The sequence below is a fragment of the Armigeres subalbatus genome, unplaced genomic scaffold (assembly GCF_024139115.2).
Source record: "Armigeres subalbatus isolate Guangzhou_Male unplaced genomic scaffold, GZ_Asu_2 Contig937, whole genome shotgun sequence".
NCBI classification, from domain to species: Eukaryota; Metazoa; Arthropoda; class Insecta; order Diptera; family Culicidae; genus Armigeres; species Armigeres subalbatus.
Window position 1 is genome coordinate 1666167 of NW_026943741.1, and position 15004 is coordinate 1681170.

The window sequence follows — 15004 nt, forward strand, 5'->3', positions numbered from 1 at the left end:
TCAGTCGATTCTCTGGCTTATTTAAGGTCAACTTCTCCGAAGAACCCATATTTTTTGAAGCCTCTAACTATTTAAAAAATCTAAAACAAAAACCGGAAAAGTGCTGCACGTGTGAACTGGCCTGAAAAATTCACCTCATGTTTGTTCAAAATCGGGCAAATAGTAGCCCAATCTTGAAAAATAGCATTGAAAATGTTCTGTAGATTGAGGAGCATTGAGAAATGAGCGTAAAAAGCGACCCAGTGTACTCGGCAGACGGAAGTTTTAGTACCGGCATTAAGACCAATAAATAGAAAAAAATCTTTGTTCTTCAAAAGAGTTATTAGGGAGTAATTCGGATAAATGTATATATTAGACTGTTGATATTATTTACTGAATTTATTCACGGTTTAGCATGTTGCGGTAGTTAACCTATTTCATAGAGTTACGGTTTTAGCCAATAAACTAGCTGTTATAATGTATAATAGTTGTCTGTACTTACTACATTAGGTGCACGCCGCATCATGGCCGTCATGTGGCTTAGGTGGGCTTCACAATGCGTATAGTGCGTAGCTCAAAAACCACTCGCAGCCTACCACAATGCGTCATAAAATGCAATAAAACTTCAATTCCAAAATGCTGTTTACTGTCTACGGTTGTTAATAGCTTTTTTTTAATTATTTGTTACCGTTGGTATAATTTGCAAACGTTGTTTGTTTGTTTGTATATCTAACTGATTAGTTCAATTCGTTTAACTTGCGCTGTTAAGGTGGTGTTTAAAATGTTGTCTTTCTATTCACTTGTTGCTTAGCTATATCTTAATACGAAGGAATTCTACTTGCTAATAGGTTACACCTATAAGATAAATTTGATTTACAAACAGAGCAAAAAATTAAGGAGACGGCATTCTTCGCAACCAATGAAGAAAATATGATACGTTCTGCTAATGTGTAGATCAAAATGCACTCATCAATAGCGTAACAAAAATTGATGGCATAGAAGCAAGACAAAGAAACACGACTGTTATTACTGATTATGTTTTTGGAAATGATATTTTGATAGAGTTATAGTACGACTTTATTGCTGGGATAGCAGCAGATAATCCTGATTTGATTTAGTAAAGATGTATGATTCAATAATACATTTAATAGCATTTTGTTCTGTTCTAACGCAATTTCATGAATAGTATAGTAAGTGATCAAAGGCCAAGAGAATAAACATAGGGTGTCACAACTTTCACATACAATAGCTTGGATTTATTGTTTTGTGGCATTCGCCTGAACACAACCACACTCCCTTTCAGTATACTTTCATGCTTCATTTTTTCAAATCTCAATCAAATTCGCGATCGAAAACAAATTTATCTTAATTTTGGCACGCTGTTTGCCTAATAATTTATACGTACGTACGTAGGGAAGAAAGATGTTACAAAGCTCAAACGACAAAACTTAAATGTATAGTTATTCTGTTTCCTCAATACATTGTTAAGTGCAAAAAATCAACAAATTTACTCCTCTTCGCAAGTGGATGCAGGATTTAATTTTATTATTTTGCCGATTATTTTTAAAATATAATACATGTGTTTGATACGATAGTCAATATTTTATATATAAATACAAAGTAGATAGAAAATAAAGTTTCATCATGGTTATAAAGAACTCAAATTTGTATTTGACAAAGGTTTTCTTCTCAAGAAAACGTTATTAACAAACTGAATTTATTGGCATTTTTCGATCAGTGTGCTCATAACAACTGAGTCAGTTAGCTTAATCTCTTGGCAAAACAAAAACTTATAAAGATAGGTGTTTCAACCTATACAATTAGGTTCCAGAACGATGAGAACGTTACTGAAACATCTTCACAACATAGCATTATTTATGTCGTTAATGTCGTCATATTATTTGTAAACAATCGATACAGATACGACAAAGCAAACTATCAAATCGCTGAATCGCTTATAAATTCTGCTCTTGTCTTTGCTGGAACACCTATCTGTATAAACCTTTGGGGCTCTCATCATCACCAACAACAATGTCGGCATCATCATCTCAAACTGACGAATGAGCGCTGTTTTGAGAAAAATACACCCTCGAACATTCCAGTCATACAACATGTAAAATGTTCAATCGTTCAATCATTTGATTGCGGCAACTGAGACCCTTGTTTGGAAAGAAACAATTCGCATTGAAAATAAATTTCATCTAAAAACTAAACAATATAGTTTATGGTCCTAGCTACAAACCCGCGCCCGAGTCGGTATGAAACCCGCCCGCTCCCATCGTCCTTTACAAATGTATTGTGACTAATATGCGCACTACGCAAAACCCTACATACTTAGCTTCAACGCGGATGATTTAATCGGCGAACTCGTCCACAACTCCTTCCACGGTCGTCGTTTCCGTTCCGTCTTCGATTGCACCGTTTCCGTTGGTCGTGATAATAACCCCATTACTGTCACCCCCTCCGTTAGTTACCACTTCGATTGCTTTCGTCGTAACTGGTTCGACTACTTCCACCTTGGTAACCGGTTCCGGTGCTGTGACCGCCGCCACCACAACCGGCGTGGCAGTCGTGCCATTTTTAACACTATCCATGTTCGGCACGTAGTCCATGGCCATCAGGCACGCGAACACGGTCATGATCATCTTCGGTTTCACCTCGGCAATGTCCTCCGGCAAGGCGTACACCCGGGCGCCGATCTTGCGCGCCATCGAGACAGCGTACTTGGCGTTTTCTAGGTTTTCCTGCGAACGAAGATAAATGGCACCGGTTAATATTTTATTACAAATAAGTAAATGCAAAAATTACACTCTTTAGTTACATAAATAATAATCAATACTGTCGTGACCGGAACTTCCAAGCTCCGATTGACGGAATGGTGCCACCCGCTACTCGCCATCGGAGCGAATGCTGTCACCTCCGAACGACAATTCAAGTAGAGAGCAGTGCTTTCTACTCGAATTGTCCACGAGAATCTGCTTCCTCCAGTGACATTTCGATCAGCAGAGGGCGGTGCCACCCGCTTACTCACTGTCTACCAATGTCACCGGGAATTCCGCTGCTACTTGGACCTACTCCTGTAGGTCCTGGTCCCGGGATGGGCACTACGTTAAAGTAGTGTAGCCCTGGTCGATGCGTTTCCACACACATCTGCCAACTATTCAAATCTGTTCGATCATTTTTCTCATATTCATAGACATATGAGTCATGGTCCGTTAGTGATGAGTTAACGCTTCATGCATATCATTCGTACCTTGTTGTCATATTTTACCATTAATGCCATCGACTTGCATTAGATGACATTTAATTGCCTACTTCACGGTTGATTCCCAGCAATACGCACCGAGCTTTCATAGCTTGGTTACACCACACATTCAAGAGTTTGAGATATGAGAAGATTTATAGTTAGAGCCCAACTATTTTTTTTTAAAGAGTTATCAAGTATGTTTAAAGGAACTTATGCTTTGTTATATTTTTTTTCTATTTACTTAACCTCCAATACTACAATCCCGCTCACCTCTACTCTTTGAATCAATCCTTAATAAAAAATTTCATTCATTTGAAATCCTATATTAATTAGAATTAAATCCAAATGCCCTTAGAATTTTCTTATCATTAGCATCCAATTCAACATCAATTTCAATCCAAATTCAACATATCAAAACTTTTAGTAAATATAATCCAGTCGTTATATATATTTTTTAATTTCCAACTCAACAGCAGTTAAACTTCAAATTGGCAATCAACACTCGATTTCGAACCAAATACCAAATCCAATCGATATCCTATCCAAAACCAATCCAAATTCGATTAAAATTAAATCCAAATTTAATCTAAATCCAAATCCAATCCAATGCAAACCAAATCCAATCCAAATTCTATCTAATACAATCCAAATTAAATACAAAACCAATTCAATTCCAATTCAAATCCAATTTAAGGCAAACCAAATTCAATACAAATTCGATTTAATAAAATCAAAATTCAATCCAAATCCAGTCCCAATCTAAATCCAATCCAAATCCAACACAAATCCAATCCAAATTGAATTCAAATCCATATCCAATCCAAATCCAGTACAAATCTTATCCAAATCTAATCCAAATGCAATCAAATTCCAATTCAAATCCAATTCAAAACCAAATCCAATCCAAATTCAATATAATACAATCGAAATCCAATACAAATCCAATCCAAATCTAATCCAAATGCACTCTAACTCCAAATCCACTCCAAATCCAATCCAAATCCAATCCAAATCGAATCCAAATCTAATCCAAATCCAATCAAAATTCTGATCCAAATCTGATCCTAAACGAATCCAAATCCAATTCAAATCCAATCCAAATCGAATCCAAATCCAACCTGAGTCCAATCCAAATCCAATTCAAGGCAAACCAAATTCAATCTAATACAATCCAAATTCAATCCGAATCCAATTCAAATCCAGTCCAAATCCAATCCAAATAAAAAAAATTCAAAACAAATCCAATGCAAATCTAATGCAAACCTAAAAAATAAATCCAATTGAAATCCAATCCAAATCCAATATAAATTAAATTTAAATCCAATTCAAATCCCAATCCAATGCAATCAAAATTTAATACAATCCAAATCCGAAACTTCTAATTCATTTTGATTTCATATGTTCATCAATATTTTATTTTATTAATAAAATTTAAATCTATTGCAAATCCAATTCAAATCCATTGCAAATCCAATCCAAATCCAATCCTAATCCAGTCCAAATCCAAATCTAAATCCAATCCAATGCAAACCGAATCCAATACAAATTCGATCTAATACAATCCAAATTAAATCCAAATCAAATCCAATCTAAGGCAAACCAAATCCAATACAAATTTGATCTGATGCAATCCAAATTCAATTCAAATCCAGTCCCAATCTAAATCCAAATCCAATCCAAATTCAATCCAAATCCAATCCAAATCCAACCAAAATCCAATCCAAATTCAATCCAAATCCAATCCAAATCTAATCCAACTCAATTCCAAATCAAATTCAAATATAAATCCATTCCGAATCCAATCAGAATACAATCAAAATCCAACCTATTTAAATCCTATCCGAATCCAATGTTAATCCTATGCAAATCCAAATTTTAATCAACTTCAATGCAAGCCCAATACGAATCAAATCCAAAGTAAATTTAAATCTATTGCAAATCTAATTCAAATCCATTGCAAATCTAATTAAAATCCAATACGAATCCAATCCAAATCCAGTCCAAATACAAATCCAATTCAATGCAAACCAAATCCAATCCAAATTCGATTTAATACAATCCAAATTAAATCCAAATCCAATTCAATTAAAAATCAAATCCAATCTAAGGCATACCAAATCCAATACAAATTCTATCTAATGCAATCCAAATTCAATCCAAATCCAGTCCCAATCTAAATCCAAATCCAATACAAACTCAATTCAAATCCAATCCAAATCCAATCCAAATCCAATCCAAATCTAATCCAACTCAATTCCAAATCAAATTCAAATATAAATCCAATCCGAATCCAATCAGAATACAATCAAAATCCAATCTTTCTAAATCCTATCCGAATCCAATCTTAATCCTATGCAAATCCAAAGTTTAACCAACTTTAATGCAAGTCCAATACGAATCTAATCCTAATTAAATTTAAATCTATTGCAAATCTTATTCAAATCCAATACGAATCCAATCCAAATCCAGTCCAAATACAAATCCAATCCAATGCAAACCAAATCCAATCCAAATTCGATTTAATACAATCCAAATTAAATCCAAATCCAATTCAATTCCAAATCAAATCCAATCTAAGGCAAACCAAATCCAATACAAATTCGATCTAATGCAATCCAAATTCAATCCAAATCCAGTCCTAATCTAAATCCAAATCCAATTCAAATCCAATCCAAATCCAATCCAAATCCAATCCAAATCCAATCCAAATCCAATCCAAATCCAATCCAAATCCAATCCAAATCTAATCCAAATCTAAACCAACTCAATTCCAAATCAAATTCAAATATAAATCCAATCCGAATCCAATCAGAATACAATCAAAATCCAATCTTTCTAAATCCTATCCGAATCCAATCTTAATCCTATGCAAATCCAAATTTTAATCAACTTCAATGCAAGTCCAATACGAATCTAATCCAAATTAAATTTAAATCTATTGCAAATCTAATTCAAATCCATTGCAAATCTAATTCAAATCCAATACGAATCCAATCCAAATCCAGTCCAAATACAAATCCAATTCAATGCAAACCAAATCCAATCCAAATTCGATTTAAATACAATCCAAATTAAATCCAAATCCAATTCAATTCCAAATCAAACTCAATCTAAGGCAAACCAAATCCAATACAAATTCGATCTAATGCAATCCAAATTCAATCCTAATCCAGTCCCAATCTAAATCCAAATCCAATCCAAGTCCAATCCAAATTCAATTTAAATCCAATCCAAATCCAATTCAAATCCAACCCAAATCCAATCCAGATTCAATCCAAATCAAATTCAAATATAAATCCAATCAGAATCCAATCCAAATACAATCAAAATCCAACCTATCTAAATCCTATCCGAATCCAATCTTAATCCTATGCAAATCCAATTGAAATCCATTGCTAATCTAATTCAAATCCAATACGAATTCAATCCAAATCCAGTCCAAATACAAATCCAATCCAATGCAAACCAAATCCAATTCAAATTCGATCTAATACAATCCAAATTAAATACAAATCCAATTCAATTCCCATTCAAATCCAATTTAAGGCAAAAATTCAATACAAGCTCGATTTAATACAATCCAAAATCAATCCAAATCCAGTCTCAATCTATATCCAATCCAAATCCAATCCAAATCCAACCCAAATCCAATCCAAATTCAATTCAAATCCAATCCATATCCAATCCAAATCTAATCCAAATCCAATCCAAATCTATTGCAAATCCAATTCAAAGCAAATCAAAACCAAATCCAATCCTAATTCAATATAATACAATCGAAATTCAATACAAATACAATCCAAATCTAATCCAAATGCACTCCAAATCCACTCCAAATCCAATCCAAATCTAATCCAAATCCAATCCAATTCTAATCCAAATCTGATCCTAAACCAATCCAAATCAAATCCAATCCAAATTCAATCTGAATCCAATTCAAATCCAGTCCAAATCCAACCCAAATGAAAAAAATCAAAACAATCCAATATCAATCTAATGCAAACCTAAAAAATAAATCCAATTGAAATCCAATCCAAATCCAACATAAATTAAATTTAAATCCAAATCCAATCCAATCCAATCAAAATTTAATATAATCCAAATCCGAAACTTCTAATTCATTTTGATTTCATATGTACATCAATATTTTATTTTATTAATTAAATTTAAATCTATTGCAAATACAATCCAAATCCAATATGAATTCAATCCAAATCCAGTCCAAATCCCAATCTAAATCCAATCCAATGCAATCCAAATCCAATCCAAATTCGATCTAATACAATCCATATTAAATCCAAATCCAATTCAATTCCAAATCAAATCCAATCTAAGGCAAACCAAATCCAATACAAATTCGATCTAATGCAACCCAAATTCAATACAAATCCAGTCCCAATCTAAATCCAAATCCAATCCAAATTCAATCCAAATTTAATCCAAATCCAATCCAAATCCAATTCAAAGCAAATCAAAACCAAATCGAATCCAAATTCAATATATTACAATCCACATTCAATTCTAAGTTTAATTTCCATTCCACTGAAACACATTCAAATCTTTTTTCAAATCCGATTCAATTTTAATTCAAATTTTATCTTAATATTATGCAATATAAATCATACTCTAAATCCATTCTTAAATGCAATAACAAATCTAATTCAATCCAAATAACTTTGTCGTTACATCTTTGCATATAAAACTTATGGAAAATATTTGATTTCCAAATCTAATACCCAATCTAATTACATATCCAATTAAATTTTTATTCTTAACACTCTTTCTGTCTCCAGCACTTTTTTTTTTTTAATTTCTCGACTCTCCGTCTATCTCCACCGGAGGGTCTTCTTTATCTTTAGACCTCCGTCTTCTACCACCGGGGTCTTTTAGTTTTCCTTGACTCTCCGTCTATTTCCACCAGAGAGCCTTGTTTATTCTAAGACCTCCGTCTACTTCTACCGGAGTCTATTTCTTTTTCTTGGCTCTCCGTCTATCTCCACCGGAGAGCCTACCAAACCTACCTTTTTGCGCCATTGTCGTGACCGGAACTTCCAAGCTCCGATTGACGGAATGGTGCCACCCGCTACTCGCCATCGGAGCGAATGCTGTCACCTCCGAACGACAATTCAAGTAGAGAGCAGTGCTTTCTACTCGAATTGTCCACGAGAATCTGCTTCCTCCAGTGACATTTCGATCAGCAGAGGGCGGTGCCACCCGCTTACTCACTGTCTACCAATGTCACCGGGAATTCCGCTGCTACTTGGACCTACTCCTGTAGGTCCTGGTCCCGGGATGGGCACTACGTTAAAGTAGTGTAGCCCTGGTCGATGCGTTTCCACACACATCTGCCAACTATTCAAATCTGTTCGATCATTTTTCTCATATTCATAGACATATGAGTCATGGTCCGTTAGTGATGAGTTAACGCTTCATGCATATCATTCGTACCTTGTTGTCATATTTTACCATTAATGCCATCGACTTGCATTAGATGACATTTAATTGCCTACTTCACGGTTGATTCCCAGCAATACGCACCGAGCTTTCATAGCTTGGTTACACCACACATTCAAGAGTTTGAGATATGAGAAGATTTATAGTTGACCCCAAACTATTTTTTTAAGAATTATCAAGTATGTTTAAAGGAACTTATGCTTTGTTATATTTGTTTTCTATTTACTTAACCTCCAATACTACAAATACATTTGAAGCAAACTGCATTATCAAAAAAATGCTGTTCCTGAAGACGTTTGTCATAGGTACTAGATAAATGAGTTTTTATAAAACTTTCGTTGGATTCGGATTATCTGATAAACTGATACGATTGGTCTAGGTGACAATGGATCGGGTGCGTTGTTCGAGTTCCAGCGACGCTCTGGAGTCCATTTGAAACGTCAATAAGATGATAATCTATAGTGTACCTGCTCTTTAACATCCCTTTGGAGGGTGCGGTGACATTAATAATATAAAGTAAGCAAACATAAGAAGATGGAGGAAGCTTACCCTAAGCATGATACAAAGATACTCAAGAGAAGACCACGTTAGACATCCACCACGAATTTGTATCGGTGGTGGCGGAATCGAGTAACTCGATTCGAGTTGGTTGATGAGTTCGTTTTCTTGGACTGAGTTGAGTCACTTTTAGCGTGCTCTTCGATATGCTGGAATCCTTCTCGAATTTTGATGCGTTACCTTGAGAGGCTAAGCGAGAATTGGTTCACTGTTTCTGGCATTTGCAAGAAATACAAAATTCAAAGCGAAGAAGAACTGCTGTCGCGGATTGACGAAAATTGGTAGAACGCTACTCAGTGTTTCTATTTCTTTTTCCAGTATTCTGAGAAGCACGCAATGCACCAAAAATTAACAAACGAATATCAGCTGTCCTTCGAAAACTTTGGAGTTATCGACCTCACTGAGTCATTCACAAACCATCGTTACTAACAGCCCCATAAAGCGGCGATCGCACAATACCACCAGTAATTCGATCGAATGCTTTCTTTTGATGGGCAGATGAGCGTCATGTCTCCGGCAGTCAAGTCGGATCCACTAACTCCGGACACATGAACCGAAGCTTAGAGTTACGATCCACCTTGCCAGTTTTTGGATTTCGTTTCCGAAATTCGAAATGTCAGCGAAGAAAGGTACAGTTTCGTAGCAGTGGACGGAGATTGGAGATTTCTCTAACAATTCATCGAGATTCATATTGCGAGAGATGAGATCCGCTAGATTGTCCTTGATGGCTCCAGACATCGTGTGAGGTAAGCTCTTAGATTTCAGCCACTCGATTGGCCACAAACGTCTTCCATGATGACGGTGTCGCGACAAGCTAGTCCAGCGCAATAGTGGAATCAGTCCCACAAATAGGGGAACTGTTACGTTTTCCATCTCACTGTGCGTATATTCATCTCATCGCAAAACAAAGAAATACAGCACTAATCTCGTCGTTCCTTTTTGCTAACACGCGTGCTCACTGGTAAAAAAATCACAAAAATAAGAAACAAACCAAATTCCCTTTCATTGCTTTGTTTTCTATGGGATGGAAATAGCTATGCGATGAAGTGCCGAACCGTTTCCCTAGGTCATGGGTAAAAGGCCAGAGGCCGATAGCAACAGAAATTCGGGATCGGAAGTGGGGCTGGGTCGGCCACACTCTACGTAGGGGCGGAAACGAAATCTGTAAACAAGCATTAGACTGGAACCCAGCGGGATATCGCAGCAGAGGCAGACCCAGAGGCTCATGGCAGCGAAGCCTCAATAAAGAAATAAAATAAGTCGACCGAAATCTAACCTGGCAACAGGTTAAAGCGATAGCCGGGCAACGCTCAGGATGGAGATCTTTCAAGTCGGCCCTTTGCACCACCGGAGGTGTACAGGATCCATAAGTAAGTAAAAATGGGTGAAATTTCGGTGCTGTTCGGTGCATGTACATGGCCTAGGCCATGTTCAATAGGTGGGATGAACTCTATGTCCACTAGAGTAACGAGGCTGGGTTGGAGGCATTTTACACTAGAGCTATCTTCGACATAAGCAGTCGAACGACGCAGGATCCAGTAGAGAAGATATAGAGATGAAATAAGCACTAAGTAGGCGCCGTTAGCTGCTTTCGAAACATCACTGAAGCCGTGGACTTCAGGACGCAAGTAACCAGAGCTGTGGACATGACGAGAAATCCGTAATTGTATAGTCGAAATTTGCACACGCCCTGGAGTAAAATTTTTGCTTTTGAGAAGGATCGATGAATTGGACAGGCCGATGATCTGCGATAATAGTTCGCGTTTTGAAGTATGGAAGATGCTGCTCGGGCATTAGCACTTGGCAGTACATTTTTTATAACCGCCGCAGCGACAAACTCGAAGATTCAGAAGTGAATAAAACATCGTTGAGGGACAGATCTGACCTCAACCAAAAACGCATCGTAGACAATCTAAAGCAAAACAAAAATTCGCCTTACCAAACTAAGCGTTACGAGAAAAGACTAAACACACTAGACTCACTAGTTTCATGGCTCCGTCAGGTGCTCTGGCTGCCGGAAAGTGAAAAAAACGTCGAACGATGTTCAACATGCGTTCGCGTTTATCCGAAGCCACTCGAACAGTTGATGGCACCAGCTTCCCTCGGTGCGAGTCAATCAGGCGCACCCGTTTGAAAACGTTGGCATCGACCTGGCCGGTGCGTTATATGTACGCCTTTTTATCAACAGTATAAGTAACTCCGACCTTACCAACCAAAGCATTCGTCTCCCGGAGATCCACAGGTCGGGAAACCAATCCATATCTACTGCGAAAACACGATCTACTTCGTTGACGCAAGACCTAAGCTCAAGGGAACAGCGCAAACTGTTTCTGTGCCAGCTTTAATCCTTGGCAACGCAAACCTTACGGAATTATAACTTCAATTCACCGGAGGATCCATTTAAGGAGCTCGTTCTCACACTCGTTTTATTTATTATCAGACTAAGGCCGGAGTGGCCTGTGCTACACATAAAAGTCTTCTCCATTCAGCTCGGTCCATGGCTGCACTTCGCCAACCACGCAGTCTGCGGTGGGTACGCAAATCGTCCTATACTTGATCGATCCACCTTGCTCGATGTGCACCTCACCTTTTGGTTCCCGTCGGATCGTTGTTGAGCACCATTTTAACCGGATTACTGTCCGACATTCTGGCTACGTGCCCGGCCCACTGCACTCTTCTGATTTTCGCGGTGTGAACGATGGATAGTTAAACAGTTGTTGCATATCGTGGTTCATTCGCCTCCTGCATGTACCCAGCCATCTGCACCCTGCCATAGATAGTACGCAACACTTTCCTTTCGAAAACTCTCAGTGCGCGTTGGTCCTCCACAAGGAACGTCCAGGTCTCGTGACCGTAAAGAACTACCGGTCTAATAAGCGTTTTGTAGATAGTCAGTTTGGTACGACGGCGAACTCTATTCGATCGGAGCGTCTTGCGGAGTCCAAAGTACGTACGATTTCCAGCCACTATGCGCCTCCGAATTTCTCTGCTGGTATCGTTATCGGCGGTCACCACACCAGTGAGCCCAAGTACACGAATTCTTCAACCACCTCGATTTCGTCACCACCGATAGAAACTCGAGGTGGGTGGCTTACATTGACCTCTCTTGAGCCTCTTCCTATCATGTACTTCGTCTTCGACGTGTTGATGACTAGTCCAATCCGTTTAGCTTCGCTTTTGAGTCTGATGTAGGCTTCCTCCATCCTCTCAAAGTTACGTGCCATGATATCAATGTCGTCGGCGAAACCAAATAACTGGACGGACTTCGTGAAAATCGTACCACTCGTGTCAATCCCTGCCCTTCGTATTACTCCCTCCAAAGCGATGTTGAATAGCAGACACGAAAGACCATCCCCTTGCCGTAGCCCTCTACGCGTTTCGGAAGGAGTCGAGAATGCCCTGAAACTCGAACTACGCACATCACCCGATCCATCGTCGCCTTGATCAACCGTATCGGTTTATCCGGAAATCCGTTTTCGTGCATTAGCTGCCATAGCTGGTCCCAATCGATTGTATCATATGCGGCTTTAAAGTCGATAAATAGATGATGTGTGGGCACGTTGTATTCGCGGCATTTCTGCAATACCTGACATATGGTGAACACCTGGTCTGTGGTAGAGCGTTCACCATAAATCCCGCCTGGTACTGCCCCACGAACTCTCTTGCAATTGGTGTTAGTCAGTGGCAAAATTTGGGAGAGTACCTTGTAGGCGACGTTCAGCAATGTGATTGCGCGATAGTTGCTACCATCCAGCTTATCGCCCTTTTTGTAGATGGGACACATGACACCTTCCATCCACTCCTGCGGTTGAACCTCATCCTCCCAAACCTTGGTAATCACCCAGTGCAGCGCTCTAGCCAGTGCCTCACCACCGTGTTTAAACAGCTCTTCTGGTAGTTGGTCAACCGAAGGGGCTTTGTTGTTTTTTAGCCGGTCCTAGGTTCATTACCATACCGCCACCGTTTCTGCCACATCGCCATTCAGGTGCTTTTCGTAGTGCTGCCGCCACCTATGGATCACCTCACGCTCGTTTGTAAGAAGGTTCCCGTTTATGTCATGTGTAAGGACACATATCGGGCTGTAGCACGTGGCCCTTACGTGAACGGTTCAACTTCTCATAGAACTTTCGTGTGTTATTAGCGCGGTACAGTTCCTCCGTCTCTTCACGGTCTCGATCTTCCTGCTGGCGCTTTTTCCTTCGGAAAATCGAGTTTTGTATGTTCCGCGCCCATTTGTTTCGTGCCTCGTTCGCCCTCGTGCGGTGTTGCAGCAATCTGCATTCGTCTCCTCAACTAACTGCTCACATTCGCCGTCATACCAGTCGTTTCTCTGATCCGGAGCCACCGTGCCTAGTGCAGCGGTTGCGGTGCTTCCAATGGCGGATCGAATATCTCTCCAGCCATCTTCAAGAGACGCTGCGCCTAGCTGCTCTTCCGTTGGGAGTGCCACTTACAGCTGCTGCGGGTAGTCTTGGGCTAGTCTACCGTCTTGTAGCCACCCAATGTTTAGCCGCGGCGGACGACTCCGACGCGTGTTATACACCGTCGAGAGTTTTGAGCGCAGACATACTGCAACGAGGTAGTGGTCGGATTCAATATTCGCACTGCGGTAAGTGCGGACGTTCGTGATGTCGGAGAAGAATTTACCGTCGATTAGAACATGGTCGATTTGGTTTTCCGTTACTTGATTAGGTGATTTCCATGTGGCCTTGTGGATATTCTTGCGGGGGAAGAAAGTGCTTCGGACTACCATTCGACGGGAGGCTGCAAAGTTTATGCATCGTTGGCCGTTGTCGTTCGATACGGTATGCAGACTATCCGGTCCGATGACCGGTCTATACATTTCCTCCCTTCCTACCTGAGCGTTCATGTCACCGATGACGATTATGACGTCCCGCAGTGGGCATCCATCGTATGTCGCAGGGCATAGAACGCTTCTTTGTCGTCGTCAGGTCTCCCTTCGTGTTGACAGTGCAGGTTGATGATACTGTAGGTGGAGAAACGGCCTTGGATCCTCGGCTTGCACATCCTTGCGTTGATTGGCGGGGACCCAATCACGGGATGGCGCATCTTTCCCAGGACTATGAAGCCGGTTCCCAGCGCGTTGGTGGTGCCACGGCTTTGGTAGAAGGTAGCCGCTCGATGCCCGCTTTTCTACACTTTCTGTCGTGTCCAGCAGATTTCCTGCAGCGTTTCAGCAGCATTTCCTGATGTAATTCATCGTAGATTATCCTGTCGCAACCTGCCAAGCCTAGCGACTTGCAGTTCCATGTTCCAAGCTTCCAATTTTGATCCTTTATTCGTCGCCTAGGTCGTTGCCGATTGTATCGAGTCGTATTATCTTCTATGTCGTTCGTAATGATTGTTTTTAAAGGCGGCTTATTGGGCCTGCGCGAACCTCCTGTCTCGTCGGAGGTCCGTCGTGTCAGGGCTGTTTAGCGTCCCACCTAACACCAGGACTTGAGCTTGTGTGCTTTGAGCGGCACACGGTCGCTTTGGCGGAGCCTACTTGCGGATACATGCAGCTTTTTATAGAGGTTTAACAGGGCCCACTGTCAAACCCCACCACATCCTAGGCAGGCGCCACAACTCGCAGATGGCCTGGGGAGGGATCGTCAAGCCCTTGTACATAGTCCCTGCTGCCCCTGAAGCTTGGTTTATGTAGTCCTATTATAATAACATGCAATGCATGCTGGTTCTTAAATTTATTCCAAAAAATATTTTAAAACCTGTCTTGTTGTACGGATAATTTGCAGACACCCTGTA

At 39.9% G+C, this 15004-nt stretch overlaps 1 protein-coding gene across 3 annotated transcripts in view; it reads right to left on the bottom strand.

The window, feature by feature from the left end:
• Positions 1 to 359: 359 nt before the first annotated feature.
• The window catches only part of LOC134204856 (plastin-2-like), a 163343-nt gene continuing 148698 nt past the window's right edge, over positions 360 to 15004 (bottom strand). For all 3 annotated transcript variants that reach the window (XM_062679654.1, XM_062679656.1, XM_062679657.1), the window contains exon 6: positions 360 to 2723. In XM_062679654.1, coding sequence (XP_062535638.1) covers positions 2334 to 2723 — 390 coding nt within the window. In that variant the 3' untranslated portion in view covers positions 360 to 2333. The remainder of the gene's footprint in view (positions 2724 to 15004) is intronic.